General features: G+C 38.1%; 1 protein-coding gene and 2 pseudogenes across 1 annotated transcript; all 3 read right to left on the bottom strand.

Annotated features, from left to right (window-relative positions):
- Positions 1-908: 908 nt before the first annotated feature.
- LOC128046835 (olfactory receptor 4P4-like) lies at positions 909-11,202 on the bottom strand (annotated as a pseudogene).
- Positions 11,203-15,127: 3,925 nt separating this feature from the next.
- On the bottom strand, positions 15,128-16,053 carry LOC128046834 (olfactory receptor 4P4-like; annotated as a pseudogene).
- Positions 16,054-24,478: 8,425 nt separating this feature from the next.
- LOC128046833 (olfactory receptor 4C46-like) lies at positions 24,479-25,510 on the bottom strand. The gene is given in 3 exon segments (XM_052639040.1): positions 24,479-24,633; positions 24,720-25,434; positions 25,436-25,510. Coding segments are annotated over 3 exon segments (945 nt in total).
- Positions 25,511-27,547: the final 2,037 nt, after the last annotated feature.

Here is a 27,547-nt window from a genome sequence, read left to right as displayed (position 1 = left end):
CACCTACAGAAGGACATCCTAGTTATCTACAAGATTTGACAATTAGCAATAAAGTTGCTATTAATATACATGTGCTACAAAAATGCACTCTCTTGTTTCTTTGTTTGACTTTAATCGCACATTATTTGTCTTTTGCTAGCTTTTTCTTCCTCACTACAGCATGAAAAATCTTTGAGTACCAACCCAATCATGAGCCAATTACTTATCATTTTAGGCAGTTAAGGGTTTGTTAACACCTACATTTTATTATTAATCACTTCTGTAATTTTATGGGAAATGCTTTATATTCTGATCTATAGGTGGCAAACATTAATTGTCGTTTTAATCTTCCTGAATTATTGATTCTTAGTTTGTCTTTACCAGTTTTTATTATTTTTTAATGTGAAGTCAGGTGACCATCTGGAAGCAAGTTAAAACAGAGTCTACTATACTGATCTTTTGTTTTATTACTGATTTCTGAATGCTACTAAAGATATGCATGTGAATAGTCTTTCACAAATCTAAGGATATTATTTTATCTCATATTTCAAAGTTTCTATTGCCATATAATGAGCCACCATATGGTCTGGCCCATAAGCCCAGAGTTTTTAAAATAATTATAATTTAGAATGTTTTATCTTAATATTCAAGGATCAATATAGAAATGTCTTATTTGTTTTGAACCATTTTTTTTTTCCCTTGCAGGTAACCATGTCTACAAAACCATAATATTCCAAAAAACTGATCAAGCTTCCAGCTATTTTGGTATGCACAAATTAATATTGGTTTTGATTTTAAGTTTCTAAACTTCTGTTCCAATAATTCCATTCAAATGATGATAGAATATAAAATCTATGAGATAGTCTTTTTTTTAATTTATATCAATCTCTTTTCTTTTATAAAATTGCTTACATACAAGCTTCTTCACATTAATCGTGTGCTTTCTTTGAAAATAACCTTTGACACCAAACTTTCCTCTGCATTTTTCATCTCAGTATTTCTCAGTGTATAGATTAAAGAATTGAATATAGGGGCGATGACAGTGTAAAATAGTGCAAATACCTTATCTTCAGGGTAAGGTAGGAGGTCTAAGGTCTAAGATAACCAACGATTGAAGGTCCAAAAGATAAGATGACTACTGTGATATGAGACCCACAGGTAGAGAGGGCTTTGCATCTTCCTTCAGCTGAGTGATTTCTTAAAGTGAATAATATGATGACATAAGAAACAAGATAACAAAAGTAACTAAGGAAGCCATTCCTGAATTGGCAACCAGAAGGACACCAGTGACGTAGGTATCAGCACAAGCAATTTTAAGCATAGGAAAGATATCACAAAAATAGTGATCAATTTCATTAGAACCACAAAAAAAAAACTGGATTATCATAGATAATTGAGGAAAAGAATGAACAGCCCCCCAGCCCAAGTAGCCAAGACTAGAAGATTACATTTTGTCCTGTTCATGATAATCATGTAGTAGAGAGGTTTACAAATGCCAATGTGGTAATCAAAAGCCATGGCAGTAAGAATAAAGACCTCAATGCTGCCCATAAAATGCATTGCAAAATCTGTAACATGCAATTATCATAAGAAATGTTTTTTGTCCCACTAGCATATCACCAAATAGTTTGGGAATAACACTAGAGGTATAGCAGATGTCTATGAATGATAAGTGACTCAGGAGATAGTACATTGGTTGGTTAAAAAGAGGACTGCCTAGAATGGACACAAGGGTCAGAAGACTCCCAACCAACAGGATAACATAGCAGAATAAAAAGAGCACAAAGCAAAATGCTTGTATGTTCTGGTCATCAGAAAGCCCCAAAAGGATGAATTCTGAGATGTTTCTCTGTTTTCCATATATTTGAGTTTGGCACGTACTATATACAAATGAATTAGGTATCTGAAAAAAAAACACATAAATTTGGTGAAAATTAACAATATGAACACAAAATTATAAACTTTACTAAAAACTAGTTTGACATGAATATAATATTAGTCTCAATGTATTAAATTAAGCTGCTTTATTTTTAATTGATTTTTATTTTATAAATCTACTGTGGAACACTTTTGTAATGGGAATAATTATTTTACTGAATTTTATTTTTCAGTAATGATTTTAAACATTTAAATAATATTTTGAAAATTGAAGCATATTTGACTGTCAATTATATTATCTAGCTAACAAAGATTTTTTATTGACCAAAGTAAAAAAAATGCTTTTCCACATATTTTAACTACATATATATCAAATAGATAAAATTGACCTTCCTTTTTCTAACATATTTGTCCAAATTATCTGAATTATCTGAGAACAAATTCTCGAATTATAAGAGAACAAAGGTAGCTAAGGGGCAGGCATTCCTGAATGAACAACCACTGTGAATGTTCAGAAACAAAGGTCCTGATTCTCCCTCATCTGGAGCTTCATGTCATGCTTGAGAGCTGAGAGAAATGCAGGAAAACAGTGAAAGCACTCTTAAATTCTCATCTGAGTAGAAGAAAACATGCATGCTGAGTTATTAGACATCAATTTTTTTCTGAATATTTACATGTGTAAAGAGAATGGGATAGTTAATGCAAACATGTATTCCATAGACATATTTTTCTTTTACTGGAAATTTTTCCAGTAGTCATGTATAGGTGTGAGATTTGACCCATAAAGAAGGCTGAATGCCTTAGAATTGATGTTTCTGAACTGTGATGATGGAGGAGACTCTTAATAGTCCCTTGGATTGCAAGGAGATCCAACCAGTCCATCCTAAAGGACATCAGTACTGAATGTTCATTGGAAGGACTGATATTGAAGCTGAGATTCCAATACTTTGGCCATCTGATTTGAAGAACTGACTCCTTGGAAAAAAACCCTGAGGCTCGGAAAGATTGAAGGCAGGAGGAGCAGGGGACAACAGAGGATGAGATGATTGGATGGCATCACCGACTCAATGGACATGAGTCTTAGTAAGCTCTGGGAGTTGGTGATGGACAGGGAGGCCTGGTGTGCTGCAGTCCATGGAGTTGCAGAGTCAGACACTATGGAGAGATTGAATTAACTAACTAACTAAGCTGATCTTACTATTAATGGAGGGGAAAAGGGAAAGGGAAAGCTCAGATGAGGATAATTATTGTCATATAAACTGTGTTCTGATTACAGAAATATTAAGGAAAACTCCCAAGTAGAAATCAGGCAAAATGGATGAAATAAAGCGTATTCGGCAGTCTCTGAATATACAGAACAGTGGTGACACGGAAAGCAGTAGTAGTGTTAAGGAGTGGCTATAAACAAACAAACACAAAAACTGACCAGTGTCACCTTGAGCGAACTGCTTACTCTTTTTAAACCTCATCTTGTTTGTCTTATATCTATGATATCATGCCAGAATTCAGATTTCTAATGAGGAATGCATGAGGTGATTTGAAATAAACCAGTGACAATGTGATACTTAAAACACATTTTCCTTTTAGTCTTTCCTCTTTGAGTGATTGATTTAGAAACACAGAATTGTCATGTACATTTACGCAAAGTTGAAAGGAAAAATAAAGACAAAAATGAAAAAATCCACAACATGCATGTGATAACTATGATTAAAAGTTTAATTTTAGCTCTATGCTAGTGAGAACATTTGGAGAAGGCAATGGCACCCCACTCTGGTACTCTGGACTCTCCAGACGGAGAGTCCCATGGGCCGAGGAGCCTGGTGGGCTGCAGTCCATAGGGTCGCTAAGAGTCTGACTTGACTGACTGACTTCACTTTCACTTTTCACTTTCATACATTAGAGAAGGAAATGGCAACCCATGCCAATGTTCTTGCCTGGAGAATCCCAGGGACAGGGGAGCCTGGTGGGCTGCCGTCTATGGGGTCCCACAGAGTAGGACGCAACTGAAGTGACTTAGCAGCAGCAGCAGCAGTACTGAATAAAAATTCTGACTGCCCTTTCTGTTAGGTTATTAGCAATAGGGTAAGAAGTTCTTATACTTAAAACTTCCACTGCATACTCAAATTTTTGTTTAATGTATCAGAATGCAGCATTATATAAACTTACCTTAGTTGATTCAAGTCAGACTAGTCTACTGTGAGATGCCAGATTTTGAAATACAAGAAATTCTTCATGACTGTAAATATTGAAGCATAATCTAGTATATGTCTTAATGGTAATATGAAGGAATGCATATAAACATAAAAATAGGGCACTATGAAATTCACTTCTGATTACTAGAAAATGTTTTAACTTTGTATTATTTTAGTAAGAACCTTGTTTACATGTAATGCACCATTAAAACTAAGGCATGATAAATCATTTTATAATAAACAAATTATCATATACTGCAAAAGAAGTTATAGGCTTTAGAATGAAATTATATAGAATAAATATAAAGAAGATAGAATTAGCCTAGCACATGTTTGATGGGGCTAAGGCAGTAAAGAATTCACCTGCAATGTGGGAGACCTGGGTTTGATCCCTAGGTCAGAAAGATACTCTGGAGAAGGGATTGACAACCTATTTCAGTATTCTTGCCCGGACAATTCAATGGACAGAGGAGTCTGGCAGGCTATAGTCCTTGAGTTCACAAAAAGTCAGACAATACTGAATGACTAACACTTTGACACTTTCCAAAATCTAGATGCTATGAGTAATACACTGCCGAAAGATCTGAGTGGCTATCAGGTTAGTTTTAGTTTGATCAAGAATTTTACCCTAGTTGCTTACTTTTCCAATCCATCCCTAGGATCAAAATCTGCAATAAAGTGTGATAAATTACATTTCACAAATAAATTACAAACTAATAATTCAGAAACATCCAGATTAATTCTCTGCAAATATTTTAGAAATTTGAATACTTCTCAAAAACTCTACAGGCTTGTAAGGTAAGTGGACGGTTAGAACTACTGTGTACATCTTTATGTCCCCAGGAAAGCAGGCTAGGAAGTTCAAATGCCAATTGAACATCTAAATACTAAGTCACTAAAAATAAACAGAAAGTATGTTTGCTTCTGCTGCTGCTATGTCACTTCAGTCGTGTCCAACTCTGTGCGACCCCAGAGACAGCAGCCCACCAGGCTCCCCTGTCCCTGGGATTCTCCAGACAAGAATACTGAAGTGGGTTGCCATTGCCTTCTCCAAAAAGTATGCTTAAATCCCTTCAAAAGCTAACACAGGTATTCAGGCCCTATTCATTGCATGCTTATGCTTGAAGAAAATCTGGTTTGAAAGAACAGAATGCAAATGAAACTAACAACCATAAATTAACAGGTCCTTGAGAGCTCTAAGTGATTATATCCCCAAAGGCACCTTCTAAACAGATCCAAGTCAAATGTTGCTGAGTCACTGTCCTTGGCAATGTCCTTGCTCCCACTGGAAGAAGGACTTTTCATACTTTATCTTGATTAGGGCATATTTTCCCAGGCGTCCTGAAAAGGCTATAGGCAGAGCAGTTTAGGAAAATCGGATTGCTCTGCTCTTCCAGCTTTCTGAAGATTAGGAAGAAAACTGATATAGCATGTAATAGTACTAGGCTGCCTTTCAGGAAAATGTGAGCTGAGGCAGGGCAGAGAACCAATTACAGGTATTTTACATTCTAAGTATGGACCATTATCAAGATCCTAGCTGTGCAGTGTAGATAAATCAATACAATTGATGATCTTCAATATCATAACTGGTACAAAATGATTGTTTCAAGGGACAAATTTTGCCAGAATAGATGGTTTGGGAATGGAAGATGAGAAAAGAAAAGAAAAAAGCATAAACAATCTTTTTCTAAAAAAAAAAAAAAAAAAAAGGAAAAATGAGAGGAAGGAAGCACTCAAAATACAGAAAAACATGTATCCTGTTTCCTCTTCAGTTTTTTTTTTCCCTTGAAACTGAATATTTACAGGTTGTTTACTCAGCCTCATCCACACACACTGAACTTTGATTAGTCTCCCTCTGAAACAAATGCATAAGTATATACTTTTTCAGGCATTTAAAACTTAAGAAAATTTTAATTTATTCTATCAGACTTGATACAACACTGCTAAGATCAAACTACTTAGCAAATTAATAATAGCAAAATAATTTATTGAGAGATTATTGGGTAGTTCATGTTCACTATTTTATTTAATATGAATGAGTGAGTAAAAGTAACTCAGCCATGTCTGACTCTTTGCAATCCCATGGACTATACAGTCCATGGAATTCTCTAGGCCAGAATAATGGCGTGGGTGTTTTTCCCTTCTCCAGGGAATCTTCCCTACCCAGGGATCAAACCCAGGTCTCACGAATTGCAGGCGGATTCTTACCAACTGAGCCACCAGGGAAGCCCATTAATATGACTAAGAATGGACATTTTGACCTAAGTACTATTACCTCTGCACTTTCCAGATGATGACTCAGGGGTCACCTTTTTTTTTTTTTTTTTTTTCACAATACCAATTCCATTCTTTTATGCCCTCATACCACAAACATTTAACTGCCTTTTTGCAACCTGAATTTACATAAACAAGTTGCAAAGGAAAAACAGGCATTCTTTTATCTTCCAGAATGCATGTATGAAATATAACACAAACCCTAGTATTAATACACAAACAAGCTTAGCTGAAGTTTTATGGAAATTTCTTAAAATTAACATGACAGTTTAAATATTTATGCCTCTAAAGGCTTGCATAATCTCTCACATGCTAATAAAGTAACACTTAAAATTCTCCAAGCCAGACTTCAGCAATACATGAACCGTGAACTTCCAGATGTTCAAGCTGGTTTTAGAAAAGGCAGAGGAACCAGAGATCAAATTGCCAACATCCGCTGGATCATTGAAAAAGCAAGAGAGTTTCAGAAAAAAAACATCTATTTCTGCTTTATTGACTATGCCAAAGCCTTTGACTGTGTGGATCACAATATACTGTGGAAAATTCTGAAGGAGATGGGAATACCAGACTCCCTGACCTGCCTCTTGAGTAACCTATATGCAGGTCAGAAAGCAACAGGTAGAATTGAACATGGAACAACAGACTGGTTCCAAATAGGAAAGGGAGTACGTCAAGGCTGTATATTGTCACCCTACTTATTTAACTTATAAGTGTTATAGCCACGCATTCCAGGAAACAAACTCATGCAGAAGGACAATGCGGATAATGGAGTGCAATTTATTACACTGCCCAAGGCAAAGTCTCCTCTAAGCCAAGGACCCCGAACAACATTTGTGAAAATCTCTTATACCCCAATGTGTACGTGTCTGAACCACCACCCAATTTCACATTTGGAAAAGACTCGGATGCTGGGAGGCATTGGGGGCAGGAAGAGAAGGGGACGACAGAGGATGATATGGCTGGATGGCATCACCGACTCAATGGGCATGAGTTTGAGTGAACTCCGAGAGCTGGTGATGGAAAGGGAGGCCTGGCGTGCTGCAGTTAATGGGGTCGCAAAGAGTCAGACACAGCTGAGTGACTGAACTGAACTGAACTGAAGTGACTTAGCATGCACGCATATGTATAGAGATAGAGATAAATATAGGTATAGTTATATAGATTGTTGTTGTTCAGTCACTAGGTTGTGCCTGACTCTTTCTGACCTCATGGAGTGTAGTCCACCAGGCTCCTCTGTCCATGAAATTTCCCAAGCAATACTGGAGTGGGTTGCCATTTTCTTTTTCAGGGGATCTTCTGGATCCAGGGATTCAACCTGTGCCTGCTGCTTGGCAGACCATTTCTTTAACACTGAGCCACCTGGAAAGCCCCATATTAATAGAGGGATTTTCTTAAATTACACATTGACAACTGTGAATATTTCTTAAATCTGTTTTTCACTCACATGCTGAGTAAAACATAAATAGCTAATCTTACTTTAATATATTTTGTATGTGGCCTTGTGCAATATCATCAGATTTTTTGCCAATTTGTGAACCTCGAGAAAAGGGGGGAAAAAAGATAATGAAAGTTTATTTATTTGCATAGCATTTTTGTGATGGGATGAGAATTTCCCATCCAACTCCAATATCCTAAAGACTCCCACACCATATATACACAGACACAATCATTACACACACACACACAGATACACATAGCATACATATACATTCTATATATCTATACTTTAAAGAAATCTAAATACTTTTGGGAAAAAATTACATAAAACCAGATCAAATGGTACTATGAATGATTTGTCAAAGCTAATTTACAGTGGAATGGACAGAATATTTTCTCCTCATATTCTAATGTATCCAGGAGAAAAAACAAAGTTATTATCTTCATATGAAATAAAGAGACTGTGAGATATTTCCCTAGCAAAGATAAATTTATTTGCTATCAACAGAGATTCACAATGTGGGGTCTGAAACCCTGGCAAGCAAAATGCATGAGCCTTTGTAAGTCCCCAAAAAATGAATGTCAAGGAGAATTTATACAGAGAAAAAGGCAGGTTATGGCAAACAAAGAGGTCATGGCTTCTCATTGGCTGAGCCTCTGTCAGGAAAGGAAAGTCTTTTCTTTTGCCTTTTGGGCTCTGTTGTCACAAGGTGTGAAAGCTCCCTGCTACTGATCTACCAATACAATTTAATTGAGGTTTCTCTTTATTAATTTTTTTACAGTTCTAAGAGCTGGAACATTAGCAGAAGGGATCCTGATCATTAGGACAAAATTTAACATAGTCTGTATGTGTCTTTCCTGGGTTTTGTCTGGTTGAGGGGCAGGAGTAACTTGGTCAAGAAAATTGTGTGGAAGATACATCATCATTTGACTGAGAAAAGAAAAGTGCTTGGGCAGAGTGAATTGCCTAGTCAAGTAGGAACCAAAGCTAGAAGCTGAGATTATGTTATGGGATTAAATGAATACAAGGGTAAAGAACAATTAAAGAGTTGTACCACCTCAATGCATTAAATAAATAAGTAAAAAGATATTATTGGGGGTTGAAAATCTGCTGGATTTCAATCACTCCATGATTGAAACATGAGAATGTATGTTAAAATTTTAGCACTTCTAAAATTATTATTAATGCATGATTGTTAATGACATAAATGCAAGTTCTAGATATGTAAGAACAAATACATGATGTTAAACAGAGAAAAAATAGAATTTTTGTATTTAATTCAGAAACTATTGTGCTACATCTTAATTCATGCTGGAGAAAAAGAGAGATAAAAGATAATTAAGATATGGCACACAATAATCTGTCTAAGTCATATTAGCAAAACCCAGTCCATAAGAAGAAACCTTAATATAAGCTGTCAGGTTATGCGAAATAGAGTCAGACATCTTGTAATGTGAAGTCAAGTGGGCCTTAGGAAGTATCACTATGAACAAAGCCAGTGAAGGGGATGGAATTTCAGTTGAGCTATTTAAAATCCTAAAAGATGACGCTGTGAAAGTACTGTACTTAATATGTCAGCAAATTCAGAAAACTCAGCAGTGGCCACAGGACTGGAAAAAGTCAGTTTTCATTCCAATCCCAAAGAAAGGCAGCGCCAAAGAATGCTCAAACTACCACACAATTGCACTCTACTTATATGCTAGTAAATAAATGCTCAAAATTCTCCAAGCCAGGCTTCAGCAATATGTGAACCATGAACTCCCTGATGTTCAAGCTGGTTTTTAAAAAGGCAGAGGAACCAGAGATCAAATTACTAACATCCTCTGGATCATCAAAAAAGCAAGACTTGCCAGAAAAACATCTATGTCTGCTTTATTGACTATGCCAAAGTCTTTGACTGTGTGGATCACAATAAACTGGAAAATTCTGAAAGACATGGGAATACCAGACCACCGGATCTGCCTCTTGAGAAACCTATATGCAGGTCAGGAAGCAACAGTTAGAACTGGACATGGAACCACAGACTCGTCCAAATAGGGAAAGGAGTACGTCAATGCTGTATATTGTCACCCTGCTTATTTAACTTATATGCAGAGCACATAATGAGAAACCCTGGGCTGGAGGAAGCAAAAGCTGGAATCAAGATTGCCAGGAGAAATATTAACAGCCTCACATATGCAGAAGGCACCACCCTTATGGCAGAAAATGAAGAAGAACTAAAGAGACTCTTGACGAAAGTGAAAGAGGAGAGTGAAAAAGTTAGCTTAAAGCTCAAATTCAGAAAACTAAGACCATGGCATCCAGTCCCATCACTTCATGGGAAATAGATGGGGAAACAGTGAAAACAGTGACATACTTCATTTTTGGGGGCTCCAAAATCACTGCAGATGGTGATTGCAGCAATGAAATTAAAAGACTCTTACTTCTTAGAAGGAAAGTATGACCAACCTAGACAGCATATTAAAAAGCAGAGACATTACTTTGTCAACAAAGGTCAGTCTAGTCAAGGCTATGGTTTTTCCAATTGTCATGTATGAATATGAGAGTTGGACTAAAAAGAAAACTGAATGCTAAAGAATTGATGCTTTTGAACTGTGCTGTTGGAGAAGACTCTTGAGAGTCCCTTGGACTGCAAGAAGATCCAACCAGTCCATTCTAAAGGAGATTAGTCCTGGGTGTTCATTGGAAGGACTGATGTTGATGTTGAAACTCCAATACTTTGGCCATTTGAAAAGACCTAGATGCTGGGGAAGATTGAAGGCAGGAGGAGAAGGGGACAACAGAGGATTAGATGGTTGGATGGCATCACTGACTCAGTGAACATGGGTTTGGGTAAACTCTGGAGTTGGTGATGGACAGCAGGGCCTGTCTTGCTGTGATTCATGGGGTTGCAAAGAGTTGGACACTACTGAGTGACTGAACTGAACTAAACTGAAGCACACTGCTAAATGGCAATGAAATAACACATGGAATAAGATGTATTTCTAGTTTGCTGTCAGATGTACAAAATCTTCCTGTAAAAGATAATCTCTGAAGTATGAATTATATTTAAGGTATGGCCCTTAAAACATGGGAGTGAGGAATCCTAAACAGAGAGGGAAGAAAAGTATACTGAGGTGATAGATTTTAGAGTGCATTTAGAGAATGTTAGAGGGGTCCAGCTTGACTGGAGGCATCCAAGCAAATGGAAAAAAGTAGGGAAAGAGAGAGGAAAAGTATCTAATATGAGTTTCTGTAGCTTTATTCCACATTAAAAATTGACATGCTTTATTCTATATAGTATTGTGTCTTTGTAAAATATGATATTATCCTACATCATAGACATTTTTGAATTGAAGATATATATAAATAATTAAGCAAATTGTCAAGACCTGGAGAGTTAATAGTCACCAAGGTCTGACTCCAAAGCATATTCTTGTAGCACTGTAGTTTTTCCGACATAGTGACTTCTGGCATTACTAAGTTAGACTTGGATCAGAGTTGGGTAGGTAAAATATAAATATCCTTGTTGTTGTTCAGCTTTAAAGTCATTTCTAAGTTTTTTTTGCAACCCCATGGACTATAGTCCACCATGTTCCTCTGTTCATGGGATTTCCCAGGCATCAGTACTAGGCTGGGTTCCTATCATCTTTTCCAGGGTATCTTCCTGACCCAGGGATCAAACCTGCATCTCCTGCCTAGTAGTCAGATTCTTTACCACTGAGCCACCTGGGAAACCCAGAATGTAAATATAGATAAAAGATAAAACAAAGAAAACTACAACCATTATTGAGAACTACAGGTTGAGAGAGGTTTGTGTCCCCCTACAGAGGACTACTCTTGTGGCTCAGCTAGTAAAGAAGCAACGTGGGAGACCCTGGGTTCCATTTCTGGGTTGGGAAGATCCCCTGAAGAAGGGAAAGGCTACCCACTCTGGCATTCTGGTCTACAGTCCATGGTGTCACAAATAGTCAGACACGACTGACCAATTTTCACTTCACTTCACAGATGACTATATTCTAAGACTATATAAGAAATTTCTAGGACAAGAATCATGACAAGATTTACATATCTCGAACTAGTAATGACTAAGATATTACCACTATAAATAATTTTGTATATCAGTTCAAAAAGGCTTCATGTCATATATATAGTGAACTATCTGATTAGGACCACAGAATGTGAAAATGAGTACATTTGTTAAAAATAAAGCATTAGATGAAGAGTAAAGCTGGAACTCCAAATTTTGTACTCTGAAACACATGGCTCTTATAAACATCAATCCCTTTTAACACCAATTGCCCCCATTCTGATTTATTTACATTGGCTCATATCTTGTCTTGTTAAAATAATGTTAAAATAACGTTCTTTCTTTTTATTTTTCTTTTAGGAAAGAAACATGAATTGTTCAATTCATGAGCCCATTTAAATGGGAAGGTTTTAGTTTTCTTCTTTAAATGATAAAATAAAATTTGGAAATAAAATTTGATATTTTCAAAGCATTATCTTCAGACATTTAGACTTTGACAAATGTCTTCTGATATATTCTTAAGAAGAGAATTGTTTAATATAAATGTGTTTATTTTAATTGGAGGCTAATTACTTTACAATATTTTATTGGTTTTGCCATACATCAACATGAATCTGCCACAGGTGTACATGTGTTCCCTATCCTGAACCCCCTCCCACCTCTCTCCCCATACCATCCCTCTGGGTCATCCCAGTGCACCAGCCCCGAGCATCCTGTATCATGCATCGAACATGGACTGGTGATTCATTTCACATGATATTATACATGTTTCAATGCCATTCTCCCAAATTATCCCACCCTCGCCCTCTCCCACAGAGTCCAAAAGACTGTTCTACACATCTGTGTCTCTTTTGCTGTCTTGCATACAGGGTTATTATTACCATCTTTCTAAATTCCATATATATGCGTTAGTATACTCTATTGGTGTTTTTCTTTCTGGCTGACTTCACTCTGTATAATAGTGTCGGGAGCTGCGTTAGGCATTACTGACAAAATGGAGGCACGGCCCCCAGCCCCCTCTCCTCATTCCATAGGCACGGACCCGGGATGAAGGAGTTAGGCCTTGTAATTCTGATTTGTCTTTTCCTCTCCTCGGCTGAGTTGACTGAAAAGGAAAATTAAGGTGCTTATTGTTCTTGAGAAGAGCATGAGAAGGCACAAAGCCTTCTGCAGCTGTGCTCAGAAAATAATTCATAAAGTTAATCACTGACATTTGTTCAAGAGAGATTGCTATCTGAAGTTTATTTGTGAGGAAAATGTTTATGGCAAAGGAGTTTACTGAATTTAGAGCTTAGAAATAATTAAAATAGTTAGAAGTTAAAGATTTAAGGACTGTTGTCAAGTTAGCGTATTTTACTATAGCTTATAGAAGTTAGGAATTTTTAGAGACAGTGAGCTCAGGATGTTAGGGGCAAACAGGATTTAGGAAGATAAGTAGTAAACTGAGGAATGTAGCATGAACTACAATGTAATCACCAGTTAACTATAGGACACATTAGAGGAGGTAGATAAAAGATGGTAAAGCTGATTCTGAGAGAATTCCCGAAGCAGGAACTCTGTTTGAAGAGCAACAATAATTTATGAAGACAATAAATCTGGGAGAAGGGGGAACTCTGACCTAATGCTTTTGTAAAACTATAAAAGAAAATCTTAAACTTGAAATAAAGAGGCAGGCCAAAAGAAAACTGAGAGGCTGCCTCATCGCCGACACCGTCCATCTCTTCAGGTTGAATCCCTGGCTGCTGGAGCTGGACTCCAGCATAATAGGCTCCAGTTTCACCCACCTCATTACAACTTCTTTCAGAAGAGAACTTTTTAGATGACATTTTTTGTTTTTTTAGAAACATCAAAATGGTAATTTTTTCAATTTTCTCTCCTATGAAAATCCTATTTAATTGTATGTCCCTCATGATTTCTCTGCTTTTTTACTCTTCTGTGCAAATTACTTTTATAATTGTTGTGTTATATTTGTGCAGTTCAGTTCAGTTCAGTTCAGTTCAGTCGCTCAGTCGTGTCTGCCTCTTTGCCACCCCATGAATCACAGCACGCCAGGCCTCCCTGTTCATCACCATCTCCCAGAGTTCACTCAGACTCATGTCCATCGAGTCCGTGATGCTATCCAGCCATCTCATCCTCGGTCGTCCCCTTCTCCTCCTGCCCCCAATCCCTCCCAGCATCAGAGTCTTTTCCAATGAGTCAACCCTTCGCATGAGGTGGCCAAAGTACTGGAGTTTCAGCTTCAGCATCATTCCTTCCAAAGAAATCCCAGGGTTGATCTCCTTCAAAATGGACTGGTTGGATCTCCCTGCAGTCCAAGGGACTCTCAAGAATCTTCTCCAACACCACAGTTCAAAAGCATCAATTCTTCGGCGCTCAGCCTTCTTCACAGTCCAGCTCTCACATCCATACATGACCACAGGGAAAACCATAGCCTTGACTAGACGGACCTTAGTCGGCAAAGTAATGTCCCTCTTTTGACTATACTATCTAGGTTGGTCATAACTTTTCTTCCAAGGAGTAAGTGTCTTTTAATTTCATGGCTGCAGTCACCATCTGCAATGATTTTGGAGTCCCAAAAAATAAAGTCTGACACTGTTTTCACTGTTTCCCCGTCTATTTCCCATGAAGTGATGGGACCAGATGCCATGATCTTTGTTTTCTGAATGTTGAGCTTTAGGCCAACTTTTTCACTCTCCTCTTTCACTTTCATCAAGAGGCTTTTTAGCTCCTCTTCACTTTCTGCCAAGTGTTTATATATTTCAGTTATCGTAGTCATATAATCCCTTTTTCTTATATGTAATATAATTATATATATCATATATAATATCTTACATATAATCTTTTCCCTTATAATGTTTGCCATGTTTTCTAAGAGCGTTTTTTTTTTTCCATGCTACTATAAATGAAACTAAACACAATCCATCAAAAAAGCCTCGGGTTTCCCTACAAAATATTTCTCAATTTTCTCCTCTTCATGGTAGTCACAAAGATGATTTGCAATTGCCATTCTTTTCCAAGATTAGTGTCACAGTGATTTCTTTTTAATTATTTTTTTAATTGGAGGATAATTGCTTTACAACATTGTGTTGGCCTCTGGCACACATCAACATGGATCAGCCACAGGTATATGCATGTCCGTTTCTTCCGGAACCCGCCTCCCCCGTCCCATCCATCCCACCCCTCTAGATTGTCACAGAGCACTGGGTTGAGCTCTGTGTGCTAATTCCCACTTGAACTGAGCTGAATGTCAGACAACATTTATTTCAGTTCCTCAAATAAAGTGTATATGTTTTCTTCTAACACCTCAAAGGGCACAGGTCCTGGAGACGAGACATGAATTCTAAACCATAATGAGTATCACCCTATTTGCTTTAATTCTGAATGTGCCACTTTAGACCATACCTTCCTCGTGGCGATTTTCATCTCCATGTTTCTCAGGGTGTAGATGAGAGGGTTCAGCATGGGGGCAATCACAGTGTAAAACACAGAGATGTCCTTGTCCTTATTTTTGCTCCCTGCAGGTAGAACACAAGTATAAACACAGGGCATAAAGAAAAACACTACAACTGTTACGTGAGAACTACACGTTGAGAGCTTTTTTTCACCCTGCAGTAGAATGTGTTCTAAGGTTATATAGTATGACTATGTAAGAAGCTACTAGAACAAGAAATATGACAACTATCACCATTCCTGAATTTGCAATCACTAACATACTCACAACATGAATATCCTTGCACACCAATTTCAAAAGAGCCTTCACATCACATAGGTAGTGATCTATCTAATTAGGACCACAGAACGGTAACTTGAGTACCATGAGAAGTAAAGCAATAGAATGCCGAAAACTGACAACCCAAGCCAGGATGATCAACATGTCTGTTCATGATGACCATGTAGTGCAGAGGCTTGGCGATGGCAATGTAGTGATCAAAAGCCATGGACACCAAGATGGATATTTCCACACCCACCAGCAAGTGGGCAGTGAAGAGCTGGGTCATACAGTTGTTATAGGAAATGTTTTTTCTTGCTGCAGCTAAGTCCCTGATTAGCTTGGGGACCACCGTGGAGGTGTAGCTGACACCCATGAGGGAGAGGTGACAGAGAAAGTAGTACATCGGTTGTTGCATTAGATGGCTGCAGATGATGGTGAGTAAGATGATAAAATTCCCCATTAATATAGCCAGGTAACAGAATGGGAACAAGGAAAAGAACAGTAGCTCTATTTTTTTATTTCCCCACAACCCTATGAAAACAAATTCTGTAACATTGTTTGGGTTTTCCATGAGGTTGAGTAGAGTTCAGGACACACAGTAGAAATTCAATTCATCTGAAACAATAGAGAACATAATACATCTTTAATTGTGTATTTAAAGTTTTGAATTATTTTCTTGTACATTGAGCAAAGATGTAGGTCACAGAAAGTATACTATAAGCAATCTATCATTTGATATTAACAGCAGCATATTTTAAACAATATTTAATAAAATAATAATTATGTCTGGAACATAACAACCCAACCAAGAGGTTGTATTCCAATACTCATTTTATATTTGTAAAATAAAAGTAAGAGGTTTCAGTAATTTGCACCAAATCATTAAGAGATTAACTTGCAATCAAACTAAGATGAACCTGACTCTGATACCAGAGTTCATGCTCTTGGGAACTATGCAACAACATTCACTTACCATGGAAATTTCAGCTTTTGTCCATCTCTGTAAAAAATATAAAGTCATTCTCCATCCAAGCCTTTAGCCATCTATGTAATGGCTATTTATGTGTTTAAGAAAATCTCTCCACTTCTCCATGTGCATGTATTTCACATACAAAGTCCTAATTTCTGATGAACATTCTATACATTCAATGGAACTAAATATTATTTTTGAAATTTTTGAAAAATGCTTTTAATCATAGCAGACCATACCTGTTAGTTGAAAATATTTTCATTGACTCTCGTTATAGTCATATGTAGTAAAGATTCAGAACATAGAGATTCTGGAAACAGAGAAGTTAACCATAATGTGAACCATCTGAATATAGGAAGAAAGGTAATCAGTATGTAAAAATTCATTTTAACCTTAATTTCAATAAATATATGTTGCAGAGGTTTCTGTTGATACTCCTTAGAGCTAGTAGCTTTTGTTTATGTTTTTTTTTGGTTTTTGTTTGTTTGTTTGTTTGTTTTTTACATTGGGTGAACTCAACACAAAGAATGACTAAACTAACTAAATATATTAACTAAATATAGTTAAACACTTTAGAACAGTGTCTCCATTTGGATGTAGTAAATCAAGGAGAGCAGAGTGAATATGTTGAAAAAATCAACTTTTACCCAAATCTAAATATTCTCCACAGTAAAAACATTGTTTGCATCAAATATTGTTAATTGCAATGAGTTGTTGTCTGATGGCATCATTGAGGAACAATGTGACGTTAGATAGACCCACCGTCTAATGATACAGGCTCACATGTCCTGTTTGATTTTTATTGAGCATTAAACAGTCCATCCTCTCTGAGCCTTCTTCAACTGGTAAATGAAATTAATACTGTTGGATCTATTTGCATTACAGTAAGAACAGAATGTGAAATTCATACAAAATATATCCAATAAAATGAGCTTATGATCCTAACTTTTCAACTACAAAGGACAGGACTCCAACAAATATTCACAGGAAAACCAACGGTTCTGTAAGAAATTAGACACCAGCACCTACATCAGTTAATGGCTTTATCTTTAGATTCTATTCTGCCACAGGAAGACTGATTGAGGAACTTTTATTAGACTTACAGAAGTTTAAGGAAGAAACATAGGTGTTGGTTTAAGTTTGCTCTGTGTACAAATGGAGAGCTTAGCAAAGTACTTCTTTGTTTATAAATTGAGAAACCTAGTCTATGTTTATGCGGAAGACTCGGATCACATAATATAAACAAATTTAAAGAAACTTTAATTAAAATTATAACAGAAATTATAGAAAACCTAGAGACCAAAACTGTAGAACATGCAACTCTTGGTTTCAGCCTCAGCAACCCTTAATATTTGAATCAGTGCTGCACTACTTAATACAGACTCAAGGAAAATACAGACTCATGGAAAAAGATCCTTCAGTCCAGACCTTATTCTTCCAGTCTTCCTTTAAACCAGAAAAAAAAAAAGACTGTGCCTTGTCTGTTTCTTTGTCCCTCCCTGCTCTCTCTCTCTTTCTCTTCTTGCATCCAGCCCACACACATACCACCATCACCCAAATACATATTTAGATACCAAGGGCTTTGGGAGTGAAAGAAGAATATTGAGTCCAACTTTTCACATGCCTTTCAGTTAAGGTGTTTCTTCCAAAAATCCCTCCTTCAAGCTTTAAATTCTTAAAAAAGAAAAGAAAAGCTTAGTGAGGAATAGTGCACAAAGATATACCAAACTACAGTTTGAGAGAGAAAAAAAAAGCACTTAAATAAGCTTATTTATATAAAAGGGATTTATAATTAAGGTCATGAGAGTACATGGACAGTGTAAAAACCCAAGGGTAATTTGATAAAATTTTTATCAAAATTTTAGATGTTTATCATATCAATAATAAAGTAAAAAATCATGAAATTAACATGTGTGGTTTTTATTATTTTCTGTATTTAGAGTAAAGTGTTGAGATGAAAAGAGATAGTTACAATGTCATTTTCTCAGTCATGTCCGACTCTTGGAGAACCCAAGGGCTGTAGCCCTCCAGGCTCTCTCCTTGGAATTCTCCAAGAAGGAATACTGAAGTGGGTTGCCATGCCCTTCTCCAAGAGATCTTCCCAATCCAGGGATCAAAACCAGTTTTCCTGTATTTCAGGCAAATTCTGTACCATCTGAGCTCCTGCTGCTGCTGCTGCTAAGTCACTTCGGTCATGTCCAACTCTGTGTGACCCCATAGATGGCAGCCCACCAGGCCCTGCCATCCCTGGGATTCTCCAGGCAAGAACACTGGAGTGAGTTGCCATTTCCTTCTCCAATGCATGAAAGTGAAAAGCGAAAGTGAAGTCGCTCAGTAGTGTCCGACTCTTAGCAACGTCATGGACTGCAGCCTACCAGGTTCCTCCATCCATGGGATTTTCCAGGCAAAAGTACTGGAGTGGGGTGCCATTGCCTTCTCCGAGCTATATACTAACTACCAGAAGTTCTGATAATTTACTTTTGGGATGAAACTACATGTGATACAGAAGCTGGTTAACCTTAAATTATCCATTCACTCTCCAAGATCCATATGTCTTCGGCAACAGGCAAAATGAGAGAGTTGAATGTGTATGTTGTGGGAATCACCACCCTTGCATCTTTCAAGGTGTGACATTGGCAATAATCTCTGCAGTCCTGCAGAGATGTGATTCAGCTTTGATTTACTGTTTTCCTAGGTAGGACAGTAACAGTGTCTTACACTTGGCTTTTCCTGACATAATGTCTCTTACTTCACAAGTCAGCCAAAAAATTCTGTCAGTTGCTAAGAATATCTATTCCAATTATGCATTCTGGAGCTGAGGAAATAACTACGGCATGTGTTCCATGATCACTGGACCCACTATAAATAGACCTGAGCTAAAATTACATTGATTGCCAGACCTCCATATACTCTTATTCTGATTGAGGAACTATAGTATTGCTTTGGATCTCTTGGAATAAGTTTCAGGTCAAAGCCAGTGTTCTGAAAGATCCGATTATTTACTTTTCCACAGTGCATTCAGTTTAGTCGCACAGTCGTGTCCAACCCTTTGCGACCCTAGGAATTGCATCACACCAGGCCTCAATGTCCATCATCAACTCCCAGAGTTCACTCAAACTCACGTCCATCATGTCACATCACGTTGATGCCATCTCCACAGTGCATAGTTAACCTGATAAAAGGTCGGAGGTCCAAATCTGAGGGAAAGATACATTATAATATTTTAGCAAGGTACCAAAGTCCTTCTTCAAGGGTATTGAATCCCCTATTTTGTTCATAGCATTCTGAATCTGTAAACTGGCTCAAGTCTGGGAATTGATTTTGATGACATGAATTTCTCTTTTAATGATTTAAGCCAGATATTTGTTTATTTAATCTAGAATTTTCTGCCGACACAGTTCAACTGAGAACTGAGTAAGCGTCCTCTTCTATTTTACTGTAGAAACACCATGAGCAGCTACACAATACTCTAAGTCATCTTCTGCTGATTATTCTGATTGTCATTTTGACTCTATCTTTTTCTTTGCTTTAGAGGTTCTTTTAAAGAATTCAAGATGTAGTCCACAGGTTGGTAGTAAACACCAGTTTATTAAGTATTTAAACTGGTACCATTCAAGGATCAAAGTGAAAGGAAAGAAGTGAATTTGAAATAGCACATAGTAAATTAATCTCAACAGTCAGGTGTAAAGCACCTTCATTTAGCTCTTAGCAGCTGTTAAGTCCAGTGGTCAGCACACCTGAGTTCCCGAGAGACCACCATCCATACACCTATGCATGGAGGGGACCTCATCATGAGTCCGGGAGCCCACCATTTTATATTTTACAAAATTCTTTGTTCTCAAAGGCATTTGAAGAGTTTATGCATGAGAGAAGTGGAAAACAACCTGTTTCCCCCTTGACTGGCCAGATCAGAGGAGGAAAACAGAGTATCCCCAACCCTTACTGTTGTTGATCTTTATCTCCTCTTCAGGTTTTTCCCCTTTCTAAGCTGATGTTTTCATGATGTTCCCATTAAAACACATGTACTTCACTGTGTTTTAAATACATAAGTTGTTTAAGTACAAGTAATGTTTAATTGCTTAAGTTGTTTGTGTACAAGCAATGAACACAGTACATCAGGTCACCATCTGGTGCATGCTTCATCAAAACAGCAGCCGAATGGGGCAGTACCATTAAGTTATTAACAATAGCACTACACTCTACTGCCCATGATATGTAACTAAGCCCACCTTGCCTTTGGGGATGAGTGCCAATACTTGGCTAATATTCCCCAGGAATAGTAACACATTTGAATTTGCAAACCAGAAACCAGAGGGCTGGCATATAGAAAAGAGCTTCTCAAGGATGCCAAACTCCCCCCTTCAAATTTATCTCTCACAGTTGTGATGAAAGCTTTGTGCTCTGTACCTTCCCAGGGAGACTGAGTAGATCTTCCATAACGAATTTTCTTATGTTACAGTCTATTCCTGTTAATCTCTTCCTCTACATTAAACTGAAACAGTTTGAGTATTTCTAAGCCAAAGACAGAGAAGCTCTATAGAATCAGCAAAAACAAGACTGGGAGCTGACTGTGGCTCAGATCATGAGCTCCGTATTGCCAAATTCGGACTTAAATTGAAAAAAGTACAGAAAACCACTAGACCATTCAGGTATGACCTAAGTCAAATCCCTTATGATTATGCAGAGGAAGTGAGAAATAGATTTAAGGGCCTTGATCTGATAGATAGAGTGCCTGATGAACTATGGAATGAGGTTTGTGACATTGTACAGGAGACAAGGATCAAGACCATCCCCATGGAAAAGAAAGGCGAAAAAGCAAAATGGCTGTCTGAGGAGGCCTTACAAATAGCTGTGAAAAGAAGAGAAGCAAAAAGCAGAGGAGAAATGGAAAGATATAAGCATCTGAATGCAGAGTTCTAAAGAATAGCAAGAAGAGATAAGAAAGCCTTCCTCAGTGATCAATGCAAAGAAATAGAGGAAAACAACAGAATGGGAAAGACTAGAGGTCTCTTTAAGAAAATTAGAGATACCAAGGGAACATTTCATGCAAAGATTGGCTCAATAAAGGACAGAAATGGTATGGACCTAACAGAAGCAGAAGATATTAAGAAGAGGTGGCAAGAATACACAGAACTATACAAAAAAGATCTTCACAACCAAGATAATCACAATGGTGCGATCACTCACCTAGAGCCAGACATCCTGGAATGTGAAGTCAAGTGGGCCTTAGAAAGCATCCCTATGAACATAGCTAGTGGAGGTGATGGAATTCCTGAAAGATGATGCTGTGAAAGTGCTGCACTCAATATGCCAGCAAATTTGGAAAATTCAGCACTGGCCACAGGACTGGAAAAGGTCAGTTTTCATTCCAATCCCAAAGAAAGACAATGCCAAAGAATGCTCAAACTACCGCACAATTTCACTCATCTCACACGCTAGTAAAGTAATGCTCAAAATTCTCCAAGCCAGGTTTCAACAATATGTGGACCGTGAACTTCCAGATGTTTAAGTTGGTTTTAGAAAAGGCAGAGGAACCAGAGATCAAATTGCCAACATCCTCTGGATCATGGAAAAAGCAAGAGAGTTCCAGAAAAACATCTATTTCTGCATCAGTGAGTATGCCAAAGCCATTGACTGTGTGGATCACAATAAACTGTGGAAAATTCTGAAAGAGATGGGAATACCAGACCACCTAACCTGCCTCTTGAAAAACGCATATGCAGGTCAGGAAGCAACAGTTAGAACTGGACATGGAACAACATACTGCTTCCAAATAGGAAAAGGAGTATGTCAAAGCTGTATATTGTCACTGTGCTTATTTAACTTATGTGCAGAGTACATCATGATAAATGCTGGGCTGGAAGAAGCACAAGCTAGAATCAAGATTGCCAGAAGAAATATCAATAATCTCAGATGTGCAGATGATACCACCCTTATGGCAGAAAGTGAAGAGGAACTAAAGAGCCTCTTGACGAAAGTGAAAGAGGAGAGTGAAAAAGTTGGCCTAAAGCTCAACATTCAGAAAATGAAGATCATGGCATCTGGTCCCATCACTTCATGGCAAATAGATGGGGAAACAGTGGAAACAGTGTCAGACTTTATTTTTCTGGGCTCCAAAATCACTGTGGATGGTGATTGCAGCCATGAGGTGGGAGGGGTTTCCATGTTTGGGAACGCATGTACACCCATGGTGGATTCATGTCAATGTATGGCAAAACCAATTGAGTATTGTAAAATGAAATAAAGTAAAAATAAATTTTAAAAAAAAAATAAAAAAAGAAAATAAAAGACGCTTACTCCTTGGAAGGAAAGTTATGACCTAGATAGCATATTGAAAAGCAGAGACATTACTTTGCCAACAAAGGTCTGTCTAGTCAAGGCTATGGTTTTTCCAGTGGTCATGTATGGATATGATAGTTGGACTGTGAAGAAAGCTGAGCACCGAAGAATTGATGCTTTTGGACTGTGGTGTTGGAGAAGATTCTTGAGAGTCCCTTGAACTGCAAGAAGATACAACCAGTCCATCCTAAAGCAGATCAGTCCTGGGTGTTCATTGGAAGGACTGATGTTGAAGCTGAAACTCCAATATGTTGGCCACCTGATGCAAAGAACTGACTCACTAGAAAAGACACTGAAGTTGGGAAAGACTGAAGGCAGGAGGAGAAGGGGATGACTGAGGATGAAATTGTTGGATGTCATCACTGACTCAATGGACATGGGTTTAGGTAGACCCCGGGAGTTGGTGATGCACAGGGAGGCCTGGCGTGCTGCAATTCATGGGGTCGCAAAGAGTCAGACTCAACTGAGCAACTGAATTGAACTGAACTGAACTGAAGCTGCTCACTATGGGTTACCATTTGATTCATATCTTACACACCACAAAAATCCTATTAAAGTCTTTCTTACCTCCTCCAGTTGCAACATTAAATGCAATTTCTCTGCTTAGTGGATGCTTCCCTGGTGGCTAAGTCAGCAAATAATCTGCTTGCAATTCAGGAGATCGACTGCAGTGCAGACCTGTGTTCCATCCCTGAGAGGAGAAGATCCCCTGAAGAAGGAAATGGCAACCCACTCCAGTATTCTTGCCTGAGAAATCTCATAGACAGAGGAGCCTATTTGTCTACAGTTCATGGGTCACAAATAGTTGGACACAACTTAGCGACTAAACTACCACCACTGTTTAGTGAGCCCATATCAGTAAATCAGGCTTGATCAAAGTTAATGACTTTTCTACTTTTATCCATTCCCTCATATATTTCCTGGATCTATTATAAAATTATTAGAACCTTTCTTACTTGCCCCAGCTATAATATTGAATGTAAATCCTAGTGTTCAATGCTACATTTTACTGTATATTTTATGTGAGTTTTTCATCTTCTCTTATATTTACACTGATTTATTCAGTATCTGCTGGGAGAGATTGAAGGTGAGAGGAGAAGGGGACGACAGAGGATGAGATGGTTGGATGGCATCTTGTGTGTTTCAGCACAGTGCTTGTCTCAAAAAATGGAAGTAATAATGTAGTTATGTGTCCTTTCTGTTATCATTGCCTGGCAGCATAGCTCAGAAGCTGAGAACATAGTCTGAGAGATCAGCTAAATACAGCTAAATAATCTTCAATATTTCTGTTTCGGAAATTTCCTCTTTCTGCTTGCTTTCCCACCTGTAAAATGAGGGTAAGTAGCAATGTCGACTTCATTGGATTATTACAGAGATTACTGCTAAATATGAGTGGATTTAAAATTTTTTTTTTATTAGAATGAGTTCATTAATCCACATACATTGATGAAACTAGAAAAACTAAGCCCCAACCTGGTAGAATGCTCCAAACATGCAAAAGTAGTCTCCTGCTAAGTTTTTCCTGACTTTTCTTGTACCCATTTCTTCTCCCCCCTGCAGAATCTATGATGTGTACTGGCTATTTATTTTTCTTTTATCTCATAGGTGTTCTTTGCCAAAAGCATCAGCAATATCCTTTTGACATTTGCATTAGTAGAATCAATGCTGGGCTTCTTGTAAACTTTATCTATCTATCACCTGAAACCACTTTTCTATTACACAAATTCCTAATAGCATTTTTCATCTGGGCATTTCTATACTGGGTATAGATTAAGGGATTTAACATGGGAGTTATCATGGTATAAAACACAGTAACTGCTTTATCAATTGGAAAAGTAGTTGCTGGTATCAGGTACACAAAAATTCAGGGCACAAGGAATATGATGGCAGCTGAGATGTGGGAAACACACATGGAGAGGGCCTTGCGCCTCGCCTCCAAACTGGTATCAGGTACACAAAAATGCAAGGCAGAAGCAATATGATGACAGCTGTGATGTGGGAAACACACGTGGAGTGGGCCTTGCACCTCGCTTCCAAACTGTGTGTCCTTAGGGAGCACGCAATGACCCCATAGGAGCCCAACAAGAGGAGGAAGTTTAACAGACAGAGGAAACCACTGTTGGTAGCAATGAAGAGCCCTAGAGTGTGGGTTTCAGAGCAGGCAAGTTCAAGCAAAGGGTTCAGATCACACATAAAGTGATCTATGACATTAGAGCCACAGAAGGGTAAGTGGAAGATGAAGAGGATCTGTATGGTTGCATGGAGAAAGCTTCCCACCCATACCACTCCAATTAGCAGCCAACACAACTGCCAGTTCATGATGGTGGTGTAATGCAATGGCTTGCAGATGGCCACATAGCAGTCATAGGCCGTTGCAGTCAGGAGGATGACGTCAGCACCTGCAAATAAATGCTCCCCAAAGAGCTGAGTCATGCACCCATTGAAAGGGATGGTTTTTGTTTCATGGAAGGAATCTACAATCAATTTCGGGTTATTGACAGAGGAGTAACAAGCATCAATAAAAGAGAGATGAGCCAGGGAAAAGTACACTGGAGACACCAGTAATGGGCTGACTGTGATGGTGACCAAGGTGAGCACATTCCCTACCATAGAGACAATGTAGATGACCAGAAAAACCAGCAGATATGACTTTCTGTAGCTTTGGATTCTATGTGAGTCCCAGTGGGACAAACTCTGTCACGCTGTTCATATTCTCCATGTATATCATGGTTAATTGCATTACCTGGAAAAAAATCATATTAGCTCGATCTGGAATTTATACTTTCCATGTAATAAATGCCAAATTCTATTGAATTCTAAATCCTGAAGAGTATTTTTTTCTTTTGTAAAAGGAAGAAAATATTTCTGATCTCTTGAAGTTAACTCAAATCCTCTCCTAGGATATGTTTATAGTTGGAGACATGAGGAACCCTATGCATACACAGCAGTAGACCATCTGTGCACATTTAATCATTTGAGATGACCCAGAGCCTAATGTGAACCAACAGGTCTTACAACACAGTAGTAGCAAATCTTCCCAGATGGTTCAGTGAGAAAGAATTTGCCAGACAATGCAAGAAAAATAGGAGAGGCAGCTTCGATCCCTGAGTTAGGAAGTTTCCCTGGAAAAGTGAATGACAACCCCTCCATTTCTTGCCTGGAAAATCCCATGAACAGAGAAGCCCGATGGTCTATAGTCCATGGGGTAATAAAGAGTCAGACACAACTGAGTGAGCACGTAGAAGTAGCTAAGTACAAGAGATTGAAAATGGATGTAAAAGTTATGAATGGCTAATGGATTTTCTCGCTACTCTTAGGAAATGGGAAACCGTGTAAGGTAATTGAGAATGTGAGTATAAGGATGAAGAGAGATTTGAGAAACAGAGAATCCTGCATATAAATCTAGTAAAGATATTTGTGTGATTTGTATGATAGGAAGATGGAAGACAGAAAGGAATACAAGAATCAGACTATATATGAGCTGACAAATTGCAGCAAAGCATTGGCATGGAAAAGTAATGTAAAGATACAGGAGTGACTGTAACAAAATTAACATCTTTCCTATAAATTTCCATAATCCAATAATTTATAGATATACTTTTAACAATAGATTACTATATGCATGGCATGGTTGTGTGCATGCTAAGTCACCACAGTCATGTCTGACTCTTTGCGACCCTATACACTGTAACCCAACAAGCTCTTCTCTTCGTGGGACTTTCCCAGCAAGAATGCTGGAGTGGCTTGCCATTTCCTTCTCCAGGTGATTACCCTGACCCAGCGATCAAACCCACACTACTTCATACTGTGCAGTGATAGAAAAAAAAGTGGACACGCCAAGTAAACAGAGATCAATGCGAATTTAAGCTTAGAGCCTCAGCCTAAGATGTGTGGCTGTTAATACTGGTGAGCAGACCCATCTGGGCAGTGACCACTGGGGACAGCTGGGAGGAAATGGGTTCTCAGCATTGCCAATGAGAGTTTCAGGCTGGCAAAGCTTCCTGGGCCCTCCACATAACGACCTCCCTTTGTTCTAACAACCCCATTTCTAGGAGTTTATCCTGAGGAAGAAGATAAAGGGATAAACAGCTGTGTGCAAAGATGCTGGCTGTAGAGCTATTTACAAGATCAGCAAATGTCCCATCACGAGGACTGGATTTAATGACTTACAGAATAGGAGGCAGCTATTAAAGTGATGAACACAGACAGTAGATCAGACAACAGGAAAAGGATGAGGCAGAAACACACACACACACACACAAAGGTGCCCACACTATTCAGTAACATTTAAATCAGCTGTACCTTATGACCCACTGCCGTTTCAAAAAATACACTTATGCATGCAAACCATCTAGAAAAATGCACATCCAGCCATTAACTGCAGTTCATTATTTTGGAGAGAATTATGGGGGAGTTGGGGAGGAGTCAGAAAAAAAGGACGGTTCCTTTCCAACAAATACACTTCTGGACTGTTAGTACACGAAGTTGCAAATAATCAGAGGACACGACTGAAGCGACGCAGCAGCAGCAGCAAACATGTGATATTAGCAAACTGCTAAAAAAAAAAAAAGGTGTTTGCGAATGATGCACAAATAAATACATACATTATGAATGGACCAGTCAGCTTTCAAACACAGACAGAGCTGCATGCGAGGAGTCATCCATGTAGAGAAGTGATCTGCAATAAATCTATGTGAATGGTATCATTCCATCCACATAGCAGAAATAAGCATAGCACACAATAGCAATAATTATG

The sequence above is a fragment of the Budorcas taxicolor genome, chromosome 4, assembly GCF_023091745.1.
Source record: "Budorcas taxicolor isolate Tak-1 chromosome 4, Takin1.1, whole genome shotgun sequence".
NCBI lineage: Eukaryota > Metazoa > Chordata > Mammalia > Artiodactyla > Bovidae > Budorcas > Budorcas taxicolor.
The sequence above is the reverse complement of the archived record's forward strand: the minus strand, read 5'-3'. Positions and strand labels throughout refer to the sequence as shown.